Source organism: Sebastes fasciatus, chromosome 14, assembly GCF_043250625.1.
Source record: "Sebastes fasciatus isolate fSebFas1 chromosome 14, fSebFas1.pri, whole genome shotgun sequence".
In the NCBI taxonomy this organism is placed as follows: domain Eukaryota; kingdom Metazoa; phylum Chordata; class Actinopteri; order Perciformes; family Sebastidae; genus Sebastes; species Sebastes fasciatus.
The window spans coordinates 12,000,707-12,020,475 of record NC_133808.1 but is presented as its reverse complement, the minus strand read 5'-3'; the positions used below and the strand labels follow the sequence as shown (position 1 = coordinate 12,020,475).

Genomic DNA, 19,769 nt, shown 5'->3' with positions numbered 1-19,769 from the left:
GAATGTTTATGTAAAGCACTTTGAATCTCCCTGTTGATAATGTGCTCTACAAATAAAGCTGCCTTGCCTTGAAAGACGTCACAACGGAATGTTCCACTGCATTAAAAAAACAGGGGGAACCGTGTGAATTAAAACGTCTATAACGGTGTTTTTTGTGCCTCTTTTTGAGCATGTTTCAACGCCTAACTGTTTATTTGTAATTAAAAACGTGTTTAACATTGCTTGTTAAAAGAAAATGAATAAAAATGAGCCGACACGCAATAATAAATGTCTTTGTTTTCACCTGTATGACAAACGCAACAAAGTTGCTCAGAGAGGCGCGTTTTCTGAGCTCATGTTGTCAGGCAAAAAGTAGCAGGCCGACACTGTTTTTAGCCCAAATAAACATCACTTTTATAGCAATAACAGCAAACAACGTCAACAAAAACTCACCCCGTTAAAGCTGAATCATTTATGGCGACTAAAAAGAAGCGGACGCCTAACGTACAGAATGACAGCTGGGTTGTTATTGCTGCAGGTAGGTAAAGCATTAAGACAGTTGGAGCTAGGTTGCTATGCTAGGTTGCTAAGCTGAGCTAGGTTGCTATGCTACTAGATAGCAACGTTATTAGACCCTTGACAACAAGCATCACATGAGTTAACGTTACTTAACTCATGGTGGACTTGTTAGTCATCATGCTATCATGCCTCTAACTTCAACCACGTGTCACAGGAAACAACACATTACCTCTAAGTTAGCTAACTTGTTATTTACTTTGTTGGAGTCTTTTCCAACAACATTAGTCATTAGTTTCTAAACTAGTGTTTATAAGATATTCCTTTATTAGTGCTGCAGTGAGGAAGTGTGCAGTTTACAGCAGCAAAGGGGATAGTGCAAAAAACAACATGCATCAGCTAACACAGTAAAAAAGAGCTAAACAAAGTGTAACAAAATATGAACCACATAAATAGAAGGAAGTATAAACATAGGAGAAGTATATACAGTATTGGCAATAAACAGACAATCAACAAAATGGCACAAGTGGAAAATGATATTGCACAGTGACTTAGTGTTAACTTTGCAGATTAGCTGCAGCAGCCACACAGTGGTTATTTCCCACAGTAACTTTCTACACAGTGTGGATTTCTCAGAGATTACACCTTTATGTATCATGGATCTGAATCTGAATATATAATTCATACACCGTCTCACACAAAAATATATCATATACTGTATATGTTCTTAAGATGCCTGTATATGTTCTTAATGTGTCCTTGTACAAAGTATTTCCTTTTATAATTGTAATGTAAATAAAATTGTAATGTAAATGTAATATAACTTATTTATTATAATTATTTTAATGGAGCTTCCCAGCAAAAAGTATTTCACACTTTTATACCTGTATAACCGGCATGACAATAAACATCTTGAATCTTGAATCTTACTTTTATTTTTGTTTTGGTGTCCACAGACTCTGCCATCGACACAAAGAAGGATGACAGTGACCCAGCTTTTGTGAGACTGAGGAATCCCACTACAGGTCCATCTTTATTTATTGTTATACATCTATTTAGAGCTGCAACCAGGGAATGAAATTAGCACCTGCCACCTGCCAAATACAGGGTAAATGTTGGCTGTGGCAGGTAAGAATTTCAGGTCACCTGCCACTAGGGCTGACACAATATCAGATTTTCTCAACACAGTTATTGTGGCCAATATAATTCATGATAATGGTATTATTCAGATATCTATAGAATTTTTTTTATTTTTTTTAACTGTTTTTATTGTGTGTTTTGTTTCTTTTTCGCTAATTAATTACACCCAAAATACAAGTGTAGGGAGGCAGAGAGAGTTTGTAAGCATAAATGTATATATTCAATTATTCAAGAGGCACTGAATTATTTATACAATATTATCATAGTGTGTTTCATTTTTAAATATCATAGTTATGGTCAATACCTATCGCCTCACCCTATCTACCACCATGGTAGATCTTGCGATACGATACATATGATACAGGGTTACAATTCAATATATTGCGATACTGTAAGTAAGGTGATATATTGCGTTTTTTTTAAATCTAATTTGAGGAAAACTGTCATAGTATAAAAAATACACCACCATATGCATAAAATCTGAGTAAAAAAGTTGACTTTTTTATGCAATCAGAACAGTGGGATCTGCATTTGCATTGATCACAGTCCCTGTAACGTCTAACATCATAGCACTACTTTGAGAGGGCACATACACTGAAAGAGCTCATCTCTTTACAAATGACATTAAGTATGGACTGAGTTCATCTTTGCATGTAAACTATTAATCAAAAATCAATAGTGTTTTTGAGAATTGATACAGTATCACAAAACATAATATCGTGATATTATATATTTTTAAATATATTTTCTTACACCCCTGATAAAGATATTCTGTTTACTATCATAGAGTATTATGAAAATCTACAAATATTCACATTTGAGGGACTGAATTGAAATAATGTAATTTTAGGCATTTCCATTTATAAAAAAAAGTACAGAAATGATTGAATGACTGTGGAGTTTTTGACCTCTAGTTGTGCTGTGGAGCTGTTTTTCTATGAGTTGGTCCCTGTTTTATTTATCTTGTACAAATGTTTTATAAGGAAAGGCATGCACATTTGTTAGACCACAAGGATACACACAATGAGTTTTTAGTGAGTAACCCTGAATGTAAACACAACTTTTGTTTGTTTACAAGAAAACTCCACAGGGCATCTTTTAATGGATGATTAAATTTGCTGCAGATCAATAATGAAAATGATTTTTATTTGCGGCCCTAACAGCACCATATTAATAAAGTCAAAATATGATAAAAGCAACGTGACAGGATTCCAGCAGTCTAATTCTGTATTTTGTGATTGTGTTTTTAGTAGATGTGGTAGTGAAAATAACACAGTTCCTGTTTTTTTTTTTATCCTGCAGATGCAGCATCTCTGTATATGCTGAGTAGTGGTGATGTACAGCTTTTTGAGGTCAAAGCATTTGAAGAAGATTTCCACTCCTGGTTTGTTGGCCAGAATGTACAGAGAGGTTGGTCTCATTCCTCATTACAGTGTAATCTCTGAAGCTGCTAAATCATAATTACAAACACTGCTACAAAAAGGTGGCTCACATAACTTTTAGCCCCCATTAGCAGTATTTCTCAGCTGTAAAACAGTTTTTTCACATCAACACTTAGCAGCTTGGATCAACTAACAGAGCTCCAAAGATGCCAAATCATCAATGCAGAAACCGCAAGTGCACTGATCATAAAAACAGAAACAAATATTTAACATGTCCAGAGGAATAGTGTCTGTCCATATATTATGACAACCTACGCCGAGCACAGACAAACATTATTGAGAAAGAGGAACTGTTGACACAAATTAAAGCTAACCATCAGGTCTGTGATTGACAAACAGGTCAAGTCAATTTTATTTATATAACCCAATATAACAAATCACAAATTTGCAAATTTACAATATGTACAGGATACAACACCCTCTGTCCTTCACAGTACAACCCTGTAAAGGACAGAGGGTGTCGTGTCCTGTACAGACAAAACAAACAGGTTCACATGTGCAAACTTGTATGCAATCTCATATGATATGATAGAAAGTTTAACTCGTTTGTCATAATGTTCTTGATGTTAAATTTGTGCATTTAAATATTAAGAGATGCTGCACTTTCACACTGTATTTTTAACTGTTCTTGGCTCAGAATTTTGACCATGTGTTAATCAGGTGTTAGTGTCTTCCTCACAGTTGTCTCTTTTTTTGAAACAGATGGGAGACTTCTCTTTGTAACACCGATGGATCCTCTCTATCTAATTTTGCCCTATTATATCAAATCTGGCAAAGAGGTAAGAAACAGAAATCTGCATTAATCTCACAGCTGTTGTTCCAGTGATGTTTTCATGCTGATCATTGTGGTGTGATGCAGTCTTGTTCTGCCCAACAGTTTATCGTGTATAAGAGTTATCATTAGATTGTGATGCTTGTGTTTATTATTACTCTGGACTCTGTATTATCACAGCTTCTAATAAAGCCTAATAAAGCTGCTTTATGCAAATATATGTATATATTTATTATTGGAAATCAATTAACAACACAAAACACTGACAAATACTGTCCAGAAACCCTCACAGACTGCATTTAACATAAAAATGTCATATGTTCAGATCATAACATGGCAAACTGCAGCCCAACAGGCAACAACAGCTGTCAGTGTGTCAGTGTGCTGACTTGACTATGACTTGCCCCAAACTGGATGTGATTATCATAAAGTGGGCATGTCTGTAAAGGGGAGACTCGTGGGTACCCGTAGAACCCATCTTCTTTCACATATCTTGAGGTCAAAGGTCAACGGACCCTTTTGAAATCGGCCATTCCAGTTTTTCTCGTCAAAATTTTGCGCAAGTTTGTATTTTAACCTCCTTTAACCTCCTTTGTGACAAGCTAATATGACATGGTACCAATGGATTCATTAGGTTTTTTAGTTTCATATGGTGCCAGCATCTTTTCTCACTAGCTTTGAAATTGAGCCCGCTACAACCTAAAAATCGCAAGTTAATGCGTTAAAGAAATTAGTGGCATTAAAATGAATATGCGTTATCGCGTTAACTTTGACAGCCCTAGTAATCACAAATAAAAATTAGAGCGGTGGCGATCGCATAGACATTACAGTAGAGCAATATTGTGCCTCTGATATAACCTTAGTAGTATATGTAAACTGTAAATAGGACTTTAATCTAATCTTTTCTGTTTGATGTCATTTTGCTGCTCAGGAGAAGTTCCAGCCTGTGGATCAAGTTGTTATGGACGAGGAATTCCCAGCCTGCTCAAGGCTGCTGAGCTGCACACGCTCCCTGGCCTCCCTGCACCACATTGCCGAAGAAAAAGGTGAAGTTTATTTTTGAAGCTGATATCACTCCACTATTGTGCTGATTGCATTGCTTAACTGCTGTGGATTTCTACTTTCAGAGGTGGGAAAACTGAAGTTCCATCGATACAGTCAAGAGAAGACGATGAATTGGCTGAAGAAAAAGGTATTCTAAGGGCGCTTTCACAAGCCAACATTTAGACCGTTTTAATCAAACTCTTGTGCGGTTTGTTTGGGCAGTTGTGAACGCAGTAAATGTACTCTGGTACGGACCAAAACAACCAGGCCGAGATCGCTTGTGATAGGCGGTCTCGGACCGTTTCCAAGCAAACGATGCGGGCATTTGTTGAGATGGACACAGGTACACGACAGGTTAACATGAGTGGGAAAGGGCCGACCTGGACTTCTGCAGAAGTCCGATGTTTGCTTGACATCTGGGCCGAAGAGAACATAAAGAATATTTAAAATAAAGCCCACAAAAATAGTGACGTTTATAAAGTTATTGGAGATCAACTGGAGGAGAAGGGATTCGTGCAAACAGTCGATCAGTGCCAAGTCAAAGTGAAAACACTTCAACAGCAATATGGCAAATTATTTTTTTATTCCACTTTAATTTGTGCACTGTGAAAACAAATCAAAATTTAAATCAAAACTACTATTTTATATGAAATTCAACGCTTGGTTTTTCACACTGGAATTGCATAATGTTTTTTTACTTGTTGGTGTAGGTGGAGAGGACAGTCAGTGCGCTCAAGGCGAGAAATATCTCAGTGGGAGAAGGAGTCAAATCCACAACATACGTCAGAGTGAAGTCCGAGTCGGACTGCCATGAGGGTAAGTCGCTTCAACTTCAGGCCACTTCACTTTTTAAGTCCCATCAGTCTCACCTTCCTATGAAAAGACAAGCAGCAGATAGGATGTTGACCAATAGATGGCAGTAATATTGCACCGTTTATATCTATGGGTTATAATCTTCAAACAACATTTTCCCAAGCTCGAACTTTACAAAACGTAAAGTAGGATTCTATTGCTAATTACTGGCACTCTTTATGATACAGAGGACTACCTGCGCTATGCTCACGGCCTGATATCGGAGTACCTCAGTGAAGACCTGAGCAAAGCCCTTCTCAAACACTTGCAGTAAGTTCAGACATCGAACACCTGCAAGTTATGATGATTATTAGTGCTAAGGTGTAGTGGTGATCAAGCATCTCATTCTGCTCCACAGGTTACCAGAGCTCACAAGCCCAAAGGAGACAGAACCTCCTTCCAAGGTATGTTCGTGTCTCTCTTAGAAGTCTGTCTAGCATAATCTCTTCTCTTTCTGCCTGCTGTCAAAATCACCGAACATCTTTTCTGTATCCCTTGTTGCAGTTGCATTGTGCTTTTTAACTTGGGTTGTAAGAGCTTTTTCATCAACAGCATGACGTCATCGTAGCTTGCAGTGGTGTGTGTGTGTTTCTGTGGTGCTCTTGGTCATGAAAAAGCTTGTCTCACTTCCTCGTTTGGCAGAAACGGAAACTTTCAGACAAACAGGTGGAGGCTGGAGAGGACTACACCAAATTCAACAGTGCAGACTTTGCGCGGAAAGTGAGTGTATACTTAGTACAGTGTGCCTGAATAGACCAAACACTTATTGGAGGCATTTGTGATCATCATTTGTTTAGATTATATCATCTCTTTTTTTTTTACCTTGAGTGATTGTCAGTATAGCTCTTGCTTTCTTCAAAGCTTCCTCTGTAGAGCATACACGGGTCAAAGGGGCTTACCTTATGGAAAACATGTTTTTTTCTCAGCTTGAATTGAAGTTCATGATATGTAATGAATTCCCTGGTGTCTCTGTGCAAAAGGTGTTGAGATATATTGATTCCCCCCCCCCCCCCCCCCCCTTATTCCAGCCGCCCAAGAAGATGACTGCTGCTCAGAAATCTCTGTCTAAGGTGGACAAGACTGGCATGAAGACGATGTCATCGTTCTTCAGCCCCAAGGTCAAAGCAGAAAAGAAATGAATGTTGTATAGTTTCTGTTTTTTTTTATATGAAACATTTGTAATAAAGAAAAGAAAATGTATTTGATGCCTGATTTTTATTTTAAATTGTGGATTTGAATGAGAAGGGAAAAGACTAATGGCAAGTTATTTAGCATTTTTCAATTTAACCACATTAATGTTTATATTTTGCAAAGTATAAGCATACTAAAATAGCTTTAAGGGCCACCTTACCAGTGGTGGAATGTAAGTGATTTTACTCAAGTACTGTACTTAAGTACACATTTTAGTACTTTTTTAGTATTTCCATTTATACTTTATTTTAAACTTCTATTTCACTATAGTTCAAAGGGAATTATTGCACCTTTTACTCCATTATATTTTGACAGCTATGTTACTATTTACTTTTGAGAATATAATTTCACTTAATTAAAAATATTATACACGTATAATATGATGCAGTAATCTACTATTCATCTACAGAGCAGTATATAAAATATCTAAACTTGGCTCAACATTGACAAATTACAACATTCAAATGTGCTTACATGTATTTTTTAGTGATTAAAACCGAATATTATACTATAAAATAACACTGAAAGGAAACATTCTGCATAATGAGTACTTTTACTTTTGATACTTTACATTTTCTGATAATATTTCTTCTGTAAATGTTTGATATGGGACTTTTAGTATTTTTTAGGCTGGTATTTCTTTTACTTAAGTAAACCGTCTGAATACTTCTTCCACCACTGCAGCTTCCCCAAATTACACACACTCACTGACAGTATGATAATAATGCATTTCACATAACTAGTCTGATAGTCTAGTTATGTAGCTTATAGATAAGATATATTTTAATAAAATACAGTTGTACCGACAGAATACAGTAGAGCACAGAAGCCGTTTCCTCAACTTCCAAATCTCAGCCTCTCTTAAATGAAACCGGCATTCATGCAGTACAGAAATATGTTGACTTTTCAGCCAGTCTTATTGCTGTGAAGGACATTGTAGCAGTTAACTGTTGGCTTTAATACCTCAAATGATTACAGTCTCTCTGCAGGTCTGCCCCCATGAACCGTACTCAACCTACATTCCATACCCATCACACCAATTTACAATAGAAATAATTCAGTTCAAATGCACACATCAACGAAATGCTATCAACAGATGGGTTTGGGTAATCTTGAGACGTCAGAAGGAATTTTTTTTTACAGACTACGCTGTAAAAATCATCCAAGTAATCTCTCATTTAAAGTAGCATCCAGTTGATACATGAATCGGATGTTTGTGTTTATATTAATTTGTTTAGAAAATCCCTGAAACAAATGATACTGAAAAGTCCTTTTTCACGGAAGACAATTTGACATGTCACAGCAGGAAAAACAGGAGTAAACTAGAGAAGGCAATTTCTGGAGGAATTGCGGTGTGAATGCTGGATGTTGAAAAGCTGACGCCAAACTGGATCGCTGGCTTTAAAAGTTGAATAATACCAACAATGAATGAAAAGATGTGGAAGATTGTAAGGTTGAATGATGTTTCTAGCTGAATGTATGAATAAGTAGAGAAGACTTGAAAATGTGAAAATGTCTGCATGTTTGTGTCAAACTGCACTAATTAGCTCATCTCAATCAACTGTGCCTCTCCAGCTGCAATCAAAGGTTGCAACGGTGATGGGAACTGCTAAATGACTCCTGGGTAAGATTACATAGAATTTAAGCCGAGGCGCACCTCTCAAACCTCTGCTTCTCAGTCAAAAAACATGAGTCCAATCGCCAAAATATTATTATCATGAGAGAGAAAATACTTTGCTGAAAGCATTGATGTAGATTTTATGTTAGTGGTGTGGTCCATTCATTTGAATGCAGACTTTTTCCTGGAAAACGTGGAATATTTCTGAAAGTATTAATGACGAAAGTAAAAGTGCACATGTCCTTATTGAGCTGAACATTTTGATGTTTCAATGAAGTTTCTACGTATTTTTAGCACTTTCCTTAATCGACATCGGTAACACTAATGATCAATCAACTGATTAATTGTAATTAAAAGAAACATACAAATTGTGCGTATACCAAACAATACCCAATGCATTTTTTTTCCTCAATCAAAGCCTTATTTCCACAGCAACATATTGCATATTCTTTGACGACATTGCATAACCTATGAAACATAATGATAGAGGCCTAGATATATTAAACACATTGAATATACAGTAATTGAATATCAGATTACATGCAGAGCGGGCTAATAAAAATAATCTCCGCTATAGGTTATGGTTGCAAGAAAATATTGATACACATGAGTATCGCAATATGTTTTGTGATACTGTATTGATTCTCAAAAACATTGTATCGATTTTCAATTAACCTCTTCAAAATCCAATGGCCTGCCGTCGGTCCTGACCGCTATCGGAATCCATCAGCACCAATCATGTCATACTAGCTTGGACGCTCCTTTGACCTCTGACCTCAAACTATCTTAATGAAAATGGGTTCTATGGGTACCCGAGTCTCCCCTTTACAGACATGCCCACTTTATGATAATCACATGCAGTTTTTTGCATGCAGTACAAAAAGTACTAGTAATAGTACTAAAATGGTGTATTTCTGGTGTGTTCTTTATACTATGATAGTTTTCCTAACTTTTCCTTTTTCACTTACTTACAGGATCGCAATATATTGAAGCATTAGCCCTGTATCATGATACGCATCGTATCGCCAGATTCTTGCCAATACACATCCCTACTAAAGGAACATCTCTGCCTAGTTTTATAAGAAAGACGCTTAAAAGCAACTAAATGTAACGCTGCAACAAGAGAACAGAACCTAACAATTCTCAGACTCACAGTGTCTCGATTTCTGCCTGTTCTTGTTGTTCTTGGTGCTGTCAGATTGCTGCTAGACCGTCCTGTAAATACAGGTGCGTGCTGGGGAGAAATTTGGACTTTTGGATTGACGACTGAGATAATTACAGAGAATGAGCGCTGCGTCGCTCGTCTGCGCTGAGAGAGAAAGAGAGAGAGAGAAGGGGAACTGCATGCAATGTTTCTGTTAGATATTAATAATAATAATTTGAATGTCAATGTTATGAATGAAGCTTTGAACTGTACAGCCCTGGAAAATACCCACTCGGTGGTGTGAAATATTGCGGGTATATACTGCACGTACTGCATGCCAGCTTTGCCGGTCCGGGGAATCCCCCCGCGTTGACTTTCCACCAGGTTTTGTATCCAAGGATGGGGAATGTCCCATAAAAAAGTTCTCAACCTCCGCATGCTTTGAAAATACTCCATTCTCCTGATATGTAGAATGTAACTACATGTTGTTTATATTTCAGATCTTTATTTGATAGTAGATCGATTAAATTTGACATACTCGATCAAATTCTTAACGACCAATTAATCGATGGTCGATTAATCGTTCACATCCCTAGTACAGTGTGTAGGATGGCGACATCTAGTTGTGTGGTTGCAGATTGCAACCAACTGAATACCCCTCTGCTCATTCCTCCCTTTCCAAGGCCAAGTGCAAAACCGTGGTAACGCCGTTCGCCTCACTCAGAGGCCATCCTTATCATAATAAGACTACTTCAGGAGCACCGGAAGTCAGATGGCGGCACGATAGTTTTGCACTCTGCGGCCCACGTTACCGCAGTTTCACAAGCGTGTCGGAAAGCTACGCTGGCCTTCAGGTAATGTAAAAAAGTGAAAGGCTCTCTCCAGTGTTTGGTTTGTCCGTTCTGGGTTACTGTAGAAACATGGCAGAGCAACAAGGTGAACTCCATGAAGAGGACCCGCTCCCTATGTAGATATGAAGGGCTCATTCTAAGCTAACAAAAACACAAGGATTCTTAGTTCCAGGTGATTATACTATAATAAAACATAGTTATGAATATTATATTCCATTTCTGCTAATAGATCCCCCAAAATGTTACACAATGGTCCTTGAGTCCAAAAAAACGTGACGTGGGAATAATAACTAAGAGCTAGAAGAACATAGGTTATGAATGCATGTTTCCAGCATTCAAAACCTATGGCTTGTGATGGCTGAATTCAATTTAGCTGCTTCAGTTTCAGGGTTCAGGTGAGGTGAATGCTGGTTCTTTGTCACGCTGTCAGGCCTACTGGGACACTTGAATAGAACCTACATCAATAATGTTATTAGTAGCGTCTGTGGTTTTCCAACCATGACGAGACAAAATGACCAACCTGACGTCATCGGCTAGACAGATTTTTGCTTTATTAAAATTCCTTTTAAATATTTGATGTAAGTATTGATTGTCCGGATGGAGTTTTAGCAGAGCATGGTGTTTGTCCATACAAACTAGGTTGAGCTCTATGTCAGCAGCGTGGCAGTGCTGCTGGTTTCAAATGTCTATCAAGCTTCACTGCTTTTTTAATTTGGGCTTGAAGCGCAGAGTCTTGAATGCACTCTCCACCACTTTGGGCAGATGGATCGGGTTCCTCTGCAGCCGCAGTCGGCTGCTTGTGGACCCGCTCTGTTTTTTTTTCTTTCGGGTGCTTTCCTTGGCACAGTCATGAGCTGCTTTCTGCTTGGAGTCGTCCGTGACCCGAGGAACCCGCATGACCCAGTTAGAGTGGAGGTCGTGTTCGGCCGAGCTGGAGGCCACTGTGGGAGAGAAGAGCAGAGAGCAAGATCCTGAGTTGAGGCTGAAAGCTATTTTCAGACCGGTAGCTTTCACTACTGGACCTTAAGACCCAGAAAGATTTTATCTAAGCAGCAACCGTTTGAATGAGATTACCGGTAAGTAGTTGGTGTAGATAGCCAGCTGGCCCAAAAGACCTGGGGAAATGTATAAATGAGTATCTTACAAATTATGTCTGGCTTTCCCAGTCCTTAACCACACTTGACCTTTACCAGTCGAACACGTGGTGGAAGAAGAATAGAGTTTTTTCACAACATAAATTTTGACATGTCATAGCATAGAAAAACTCAGATGTAATCAATAGCACCAGTAATGGCTGTATTCAATTCAGGTGTTCCAGTTCAAAAATAAATAAAAGTAAAAGTAGTAATATAACAATATTAGAATATCCCATTACTAGGTATGGAAGTAATTGTACTATTTGAAGTTACTATGAGGAACTTTAATTTCGTGGCGGTTCCTGTGGACAAAAGCGGTTGTGTTTCCGAGCACCAGTGTCCCCTTAGAAATTCTCTACTTTTACTGCAGCAGGGTCTGACAGTCTGCCCTGCACAATCCTGGTTCTAGTTCTCCCGTAACTCCCTTCCCTCCAGCGGGCCCAGCAATACGGCCTGGGCCTCCGGCAGCGTGGTGTCGGTGTTGGCTCCCAGTGAGGACCGGTGGAGCTCCTGGCTGGAGGAGGAGGCGCTGCTGTCGGGTGCGGAGCTCTCCACCTCCCACCGGAGCTTTGACTGCAGTTCGAAGGCGGCAGCGAAGCCGGATCTGTGTATGTCCGCGGTGGGCTGGTGGTCGCTGCCGGAGGCCCCGCTAGAGTCCGAGCTGAAGGAGTTTCTGGTGAACCTGCATGAGTTCGTCAGATTTTGCTTGGAATCTGACCCGCTGGCACAGATGAAAAGCGCTGATGGTTTATGTAGGTCGTATAGAACAGTGGTTCTCAACCTGGGGGTTGGGACTCCCAATGGGGTTGCAAGACAATTTCTGGGGGTCACCAGATGGTTGTGGAGGAACAAATAAAATAACATTAAAAACAAACTAACATATTTTAGACTGAGGAATGTTTTTTCTACATTACATCACCTGTACCAGTGATATCATTTGCCTTGGATTAGATTTTACTGAGTGAGTTTGTGAGAGTCAAAGTGTGCGTGCACATGAGTTTCTGACGGGGAACTTTCAGCGGGTCAGGGGGAGAGGAAAAGTCACGGAACGCATCAAGAATACGGCACAACGGCTATCTGCTAGATGCTCAACGGGGGGTCGCGAACACCAACCTGATTATTCCCAACTTGAAAAGGTTGAGAACCATTGATATAAAGGCATCAGTATTAAATTGAAATGGTTTCATGACCAGTTAGAAGTTCCTCACAGTAACTTCTAGTATCACAAGTAAAAGGACTTGTGAAAAGTGGCCTCTTTAAGACGTTGTAGCCGGTCCATGTAAAGTTACATCTTACTACTATACTGCTACAAACAACAACAACTACTACTAGTCCTACTGTATACGTTTAGCCTAATACTGTATATAGCAATGTAAAATATTACTTGAACTTCACATGTAAAAACTGCAATCTAGAAGGTAACTAGTAACTGACATAAAAGGAGTCAAATGCACAACATTAAACATTAAAACGTTGCTGGTTGTGTTTGACATGAATAAGTTAAAACACCAGACAGTATATGAGTGAATAAGTAAATAGGTGACAACACCTGTGTAGATGTACCATGGATGTGTGTGACTTTAAGCTCAGTCCATCTCTGACCCCAGCCATCTGAAGATCCTCAAGTAAAAGTACCTAAGTATTATCTGCAAAACATACTTCAAGTAGTAAAAGTACTCTTCTAATTGTTGATGCATTAATGTGTGAGCAACTTTCTAATTTTATCCACTTAATATACTGGTGGGTTATATATTTTATATGTAAAAGCTAAATGTAGTGGACTAGAAGTTAAGTAGTATAAGACGGAAATACCCAACTAAAGTGCAAGTACATCAAATGTATATAATGAAGTAGAGTTCTCGAGTAAATATATTGAATTTATTTGATCATCTCTAATCCCCACTGGTGGAAGAAATATTCAGATCCATCACTTAAGTAGGTAAATATAATCAGCAAACTGCACACAAAGTATCCAAAATAAAAGTAGAAAAGTACTCATTATGGCATATATAGCCTCTGTAATTGTTATAGTTTTATATATTATATAATTGGCAATTATTATTAATGTACTTACACTAACACAGCTGGAAATAATTCAACTACTTTACATACTGTTGGGTTGTTGCATGTAGAGCAATACATCATATTTATAAAATCATCGTATATTAGTATTTAGTAAATCTACTGGTTGCTTTTTTAACCTTAAAGAAAACACAATTTTCATATCTATATTTAATAGTTTAAGGCTTGCAGATCCTAAATCCCAACATCATTACAGTTAAAGGGAAGGATTTTAAACTCACCTATGAAGTCCACATCTGCGTGTCCATCATCCATGTATGGTTTGCGCAGCGGTTCGTTGTCGCAGCCTGCGATGACCTCATCAAAGAACTGCAAAGTGTCCTCCTCGCTGGGGACTGGAGGGGCAGAGGGTTTGGCTCTTGATATCTGCGGTTAAAAAAAAACATGTGAACGTATGTCTTTGATACTGCCTGCCACATGCTCTGGGATAGATGATTTCAAGCTTACCGGTTGTTCCTTTGTAGGCGGCGGCGGCGGCGGCGGCGGCGGCGGGGGTGCAGGCTTCTTCTTGGAGGACACCGTGGCCTTGGCGTCGCTACTTTTCAAGTCACTCACACTCTTTGTGTATTGCCGTCTCAAAGCCACGAGTGCTTCCAGGTACTCCAGGCAGTTCTGATTCTGAGAGTAGAGCCATATCCTGTCCTCTTGTCTCTGATAGTAGTACAAGGTCGACTCGATGCTCACTGTGCTTTTGCTCCGTTTCAAAGTCGAGCCCACGGCTGACTGAGTTTTCTCTCCCACCACGAGCATGGAGGTGCTGCGGACCAGCCTGACGGTGCAGGCGTTGTGGTAGTCCTGCTCGGACCGAAACCCACCACCACCACCACCGCCAATACCACCACCTCCATCCCGCCCTCTGTGTCCGTGTTGGTTGGGACGGAACACATTATTAATCTTCCTGAACATCCCTCTAAATGGAGTCTTTCAGGGTCACACACTCGTCCTTCGATTTCTTAGTGTTTGGGAAGCATCCATCCATGTTCGTTCCTTCAAGCCAGCCAATATGTCTCAAAACAAACAAGCTAAAAAATGCCTTTAAACCTGACTGGAGCTGTTCACTGAGAACAGTCGCTGTCCAGAGTGCTGAAATTTCAAAACAGCTTGGGACACAAAAGCAAAAGCAGATCTGAGTCTCTGGTCTAACCTGATCTCAATATGTCTTCAATGTTATCGGATGTTGCTCAGCAACATTGCTGTGGCAACGGGTTGGTAACTCTACACCTTGTGCTACCATTACTACTGAGCAGCAGGCCTGTGTCAGATATCCTGACTCATTCGAGACTTAGTGGACAAAATAACAGCCAGCAATCCAACAAACTGACTTTTCACGGCTGGTGAAGGTGATACTATCTCTTAATAAACCACAGACGAAACAGGAGATCTTAGAAAAGAACACGATAGGTTAAACTGCGGGTCGGTTAAACTGTTAAAACTGTTGGGTTTATATGAAAAAGGCTCTACAGAAGAAGAAAATAACAAATTCAGTTGTATGTATGAACGACCGGGATATTGAAAACAAACTGGAGGAGTTCTATGATGTTGACTTATGTCTAGGTTTCCTCGCCTGATTAATAATGAAACATCTTCTCTCGTGTTTCACGTGCTTCTATTGTCGGGCTTCCCTGCTGCAAGCACAGGAAGTCTGAACACAAGAGCCTCAACTGAAGCGAGTCGTACATGCAGACAAGGTGCTTTCAGCTTGGAAAAAAAATCCCGGCCGTAAATATAGCCCGAAAGTTTCCATCACTTTCACCAGATGATTGGTTTAGACATCAACTGTGACGGAGATAAGATTCATACAAACGTTTTTTACCACAGAGGAGTTCAAATCAAGTGGGACCTTTTGTTGCATGTCACACCCCTCTTTCTCTCTCTCTCTCTCCCATTTCTACACCGTCATCTGTCAAATAAAGATGAAAATGTCACAAACAAACTGAAGAGCATGGCACCGTTTCAAGGAGGAAATGATGAGTTGTGGTTACATAACCGAGCGTGAAATCACACTTCTGCTTTTGGGCACCGTTAACAGGAGGAGTGAAGCCGGAAGCTCCAAACAGCCGTTATTCGACTGAAAAGCTGCATATCCTCACAACTCAGAGATTTGTGGTATGACTTGTCAGAAAGCGAAAACAGGAATCAGATCATTTTGATCATATTTTCTGCTTTCAACGTAACACACCTGTTTGTTTTACAGAGAAACAAAACTTCTGTGGTGTCCTTTTTATGTTGCGTTCATGAGAATAAAAACATCTGTCATTTCACTTCATTTGGCGTAAGGGATGCAGAGGTAGATGCATTATGTGAGGCTGCAAAATTGAAAAAATTACAAAAGTAAGAACTGGAAGTGGGATATGCTCAGCCTGTCTAACAATCCTATGAAAATAAGATATTAATTGGCAAAATGATGAGTTGGAATATATTCATGACCAACCCAGCTGCAACATTACGATAGCAGAAATGGGAAGAAAGAGTAATATCTTACATTCCCACTTCCTCTTGGGGTGGTATATAACAACCCTCGCACATGAATGCACTGTTATTCATGCTTGAATCATATGCAGTATACACATTTGGAAGAAAAAGTAATGTTTCTAAGAAGTGCTTTTCTCTAAAGACTGTGGAAGGACAGCTGACTGAGAGACGGATTCTAGTCCAAGGTAGGAATATGATTTATCTTTATGATTGTTAGACGAGGTAAGGTGCTCTTTTGTAAAAATCCTCCTTTGGACAGATGTTCTTTTTTCTGTTTGGGGGATCAATATGTTGACCTCCTTATGCACAGAGCTCTAAATGGATCATGAATAGGTCCATGCTCAATATGTGTCCATTAGGGCTGTCCTCGACCAAAGAAATTCTTTGTCGACTAACACTCATACCATTTTGTCGACTAATCGATTAGTTGATTTAATAGACAGATCTGTGAATCTGAGCTTCTCCACAAAGAATCACACAAAAGTACCACTTTAAATCTTGTGTTTAATAGACACGTGCTCATAGGTTTCTTGGAAATAAGTCATTCACCATGAAAAAAGCACCCGATTTGACTGTTATCAGGCCATTAAACAGGCGTTGTCGGTCGCTATAAGCACCATAAATTTGGGTCATTAGGGGCATATTACGCCTACTACTTTGTAAAAGTGAAAGTGAGACCTAAAAGCAACGTGTTCTAACATGTTATAAAACTGAATGAAACGTCATGTTTTGAACACAAACAAAAAGGCTTCTTTAGGCAAAAAACAACAACAATTAGTTAAAGGGGCTGTTTGTAACTTCTTACACATATTAATCAATCCAGGTCGGTGTCCCATGCGCGCTCGTGTGCGACTACGCTGTTCAGACTCAGACTCCAACACAAACTACACGGAAGCACCAAAGTTATATATAATGAAGACCATCTTGCAAAACAGTGTTGGCCGCGGTCGGAGGATGCGGGGGAGACCGTAGCTTTGGTCTCCAGGGCCGGAGTCTCTGCTGTACTCTGCTCCTCTGCCTGCCTTCACTCAGCTCACTCCACCTCACGTTCATGCGCACACACTGCACACTGCAGAAGAGTTAGTAGCTCTGAGAATATCTAGTGAATGTACAGTGGACGTTTGTGCAGAAATAAATGACGCAGCTCCTCCAGACCAACAGAGGTTTTCCGTGTCTTGTGAAGTGATGGGGCTCTGCAGCGAAAAACTTTATCGTCTCCGACCGGGTGCCGGTGTCTCCCTGTTCCCTCCTACCGTGGTCGGTAGGCTGAGGCAGGAAAAGCCAACACTAGGATCAGCATTGATTCAGGAAGAGACCTTCGTCTGGTCAGCTAACATTACTGCCAAGCAGGTGAAATATAGAGTGATATTGTGGTTTTAGCTGACGTGTGTCGCCTCACTGTTTCATGTCTATGTAGAGCGAGCACAAGCGTGCACCCGACGCTGACTTTCGTTGACTTAACAGCCATAGGTGTCGCTGTTAACAAGCATTTCTGATTCTTACAAACAGTCCCTTTAGGTTTAGGGAAAAACCTTGTGTTTTGGGTTAAAATAACTACGAACACGAAGACAACAACACGTGTAAACCCTGTGTTTTGTGTCCCATCCATCTTCCCCGATTTCCAGCCCTTTATTGTGAGTTTCACACTGTCTACACTACAGCGCCTGACTTCCTGTCATAATAACTATGGTCGCTAGAGGTCACTGTCGTGTTCTTTTACACCTTCTTTCAGCGATCTACCATGTGAATAGATGATAAACCCTACTAGTGGGTGTAGTAGGCCCCTATTGACCCACATGCGACTGATAATGCCAATAGCCTGACAACAGTCTAATTGGCTGAAAAAGCATAAAAAAAGACTAATCCACTAAAGAAATCTTATTCGATTAAGACCAAAACAACCGATTAGTCGACTAATCAACTGAGAGCGGGCGTCCCCAGTGTCCATATAAGAATAATAAACATTGAATGAATAGATGAATCTATGCTGACAGTTATCACACGTTGAATACTGACTGACATGCTGTGTATTTCAATAACTGGGCTCACAGCTTCTAAGAATGTGCTTCTTTGTTGCAGCCATGCTTTGTGAAGGCAGATTGTTGAGCATGACCTATGGTGTTTTGGAGGAGCTGGATCCCCTCCCTCCTCAGAAAGCTCCCCAGGGTGCTTATGGGCCGCCGAGAGCAGCTGCTACCCTGGTGCCAGGCTCCATCAGACACACTCCGCTCGTTCATCACAATTCCCCCGAGCCGACAGGTTGTACGGACAACAGAAGTGATTCGGTGGAGTTGTACATTTCTCCTCTGCAGTCCTTGGATCTCCAGCCAGGCAGACAGATCTCTACGGAGATAGAGATCCCAGCTCAGGCTCGCTCAGTTAGCGATGCCCCCTTCTTGGTTCCCTCCTTCTGTCAGAGCATCTGCCAAAATTACAGCGACCTCCATATCGGAGGCGACCAGGTGCTGCCTCTCTCAACAAATGATGGTGAGCTCCGGGTCTGTACCGACGCCCAGACTGTCGGCCCTTTCCTCCAGTCCTGCGACGTCCCCCCAGCTGTGGAGGATTCTCCCCCAGGACAGACATCTAAGGGTGGACTTGTGCATCCACTGAGGGGGGGTTCAAATCGCTGGAGACTGGGGAGCGCCCGCGATCGGAGTTTTTTGTTCCAGGGGCGTGAGGGTCCATTCTCCAACTCTCTTCTAAATCACTATCTGGAGCAGAAACTCTTGGATTTGTACCAGCAGTACATGATGGAGAACATGGCCAGGGAAGGGGCCCCTGGTTCGGGTTCGGACCCCATTTGCCCTCTCCTGGGCTCAGAGCTGGTCCTCACCAGCCTAGACCAGATCACTTTGCAGCTGAGTCGGGAAGGGAACTTGGAGGCCGGCCTGGCCAAAGACATGGTCCTCAGCTGCCTCCTGCGGGTGGCTGGTGACATGCAGTCAAGTGAGATCAGCACTCCCTTTCTGCAGATTTCAAATGAGGCATCCAGGGAGCAGCTCACAGAGAATAAAGGGGAGTGATCACCCCAGTGTCAAGGAACTCACCCAATCAATTCTCCCTCTCATTTTAGTTTTATCAACAAAAAATAAAATCAAACAGATAACTGTATTTAATCTTTTTCGTTGATAAGCTGCGTTGAGGATGGTGTTGAAAGCAAATGCTGTATGTGATTAATAATTATATGTATCATCATTTTAGGATGCAGTCATGCAAATGGTGTATATTCATGTGGCGTGCTGTTGTTGTGCAGTTTTCCCTTTCTAAATGACAGTAAAGACAGGAACTGAAAATTGAAACCTTCAAAATCTTTTTTCCTCCCTTAATTTCTATCAGAACACCACATCATGAACAACATCATGTTCCCACTGCTTGGATTGCTGGCCACGTCTTTGAATAACACTTTGTATGTCTGATTATCATTTCTTCATCTGACATAAATGTCTCTCCCTGGGAACAGTGTGTAACATTTCGGGGGGATCTATTAGCAGAAATGGAATATAATATTAATAACCATGTTTTCATTA

At 40.3% G+C, this 19,769-nt stretch overlaps 3 protein-coding genes across 3 annotated transcripts; 2 read left to right on the top strand and 1 right to left on the bottom strand.

Annotated features, from left to right (window-relative positions):
• Positions 1–302: 302 nt before the first annotated feature.
• rnaseh2b (ribonuclease H2, subunit B) lies at positions 303–6,945 on the top strand. Its single transcript, XM_074658832.1, has 11 exons — positions 303–517; positions 1,452–1,520; positions 2,938–3,045; positions 3,780–3,856; positions 4,781–4,895; positions 4,977–5,041; positions 5,604–5,709; positions 5,934–6,015; positions 6,104–6,149; positions 6,388–6,465; positions 6,774–6,945. Exons 1-11 carry the CDS (start codon positions 454–456, stop codon positions 6,882–6,884), a joined length of 921 nt encoding a protein of 306 aa, XP_074514933.1. The 5' UTR covers positions 303–453; the 3' UTR covers positions 6,885–6,945.
• A 4,120-nt stretch (positions 6,946–11,065) lies between these two features.
• On the bottom strand, positions 11,066–15,095 carry c9h13orf42 (chromosome 9 C13orf42 homolog). Its single transcript, XM_074658836.1, has 3 exons — positions 14,215–15,095; positions 13,989–14,133; positions 11,066–11,490 (listed from the first exon to the last, which is right to left on the bottom strand). The coding sequence occupies exons 1-3, from the start codon at positions 14,671–14,673 to the stop codon at positions 11,246–11,248; spliced, it is 849 nt and encodes a 282-aa protein (XP_074514937.1). The 5' UTR covers positions 14,674–15,095; the 3' UTR covers positions 11,066–11,245.
• A 947-nt stretch (positions 15,096–16,042) lies between these two features.
• Positions 16,043–19,541, top strand: LOC141782079 (TLR adapter interacting with SLC15A4 on the lysosome). Its single transcript, XM_074658120.1, has 2 exons — positions 16,043–16,424; positions 18,319–19,541. Exons 1-2 carry the CDS (start codon positions 16,292–16,294, stop codon positions 19,263–19,265), a joined length of 1,080 nt encoding a protein of 359 aa, XP_074514221.1. The 5' UTR covers positions 16,043–16,291; the 3' UTR covers positions 19,266–19,541.
• The last annotated feature ends 228 nt before the right edge of the window (positions 19,542–19,769 follow it).

Excerpts from the sequence above, each read along its gene's own strand:
- rnaseh2b (XM_074658832.1), top strand. The coding sequence starts at position 454 with ATGGCGACTAAAAAGAAGCGGACGCCTAACGTACAGAATGACAGCTGG. Across the intron at positions 4,896-4,976 it reads CCACATTGCCGAAGAAAAAG|AGGTGGGAAAACTGAAGTTC; the intron begins GTGAAGTTTATT and ends TTCTACTTTCAG. Across the intron at positions 6,466-6,773 it reads GTGCAGACTTTGCGCGGAAA|CCGCCCAAGAAGATGACTGC; the intron begins GTGAGTGTATAC and ends CCCTTATTCCAG.
- c9h13orf42 (XM_074658836.1), bottom strand. The coding sequence starts at position 14,673 with ATGTTCAGGAAGATTAATAATGTGTTCCGTCCCAACCAACACGGACAC. Across the intron at positions 14,134-14,214 it reads CGCCTACAAAGGAACAACCG|ATATCAAGAGCCAAACCCTC; the intron begins GTAAGCTTGAAA and ends TTTTAACCGCAG. Across the intron at positions 11,491-13,988 it reads CGCAGATGTGGACTTCATAG|TGGCCTCCAGCTCGGCCGAA; the intron begins GTGAGTTTAAAA and ends TCTCTCCCACAG.
- LOC141782079 (XM_074658120.1), top strand. The coding sequence starts at position 16,292 with ATGAATGCACTGTTATTCATGCTTGAATCATATGCAGTATACACATTT. Across the intron at positions 16,425-18,318 it reads GAGACGGATTCTAGTCCAAG|CCATGCTTTGTGAAGGCAGA; the intron begins GTAGGAATATGA and ends TCTTTGTTGCAG.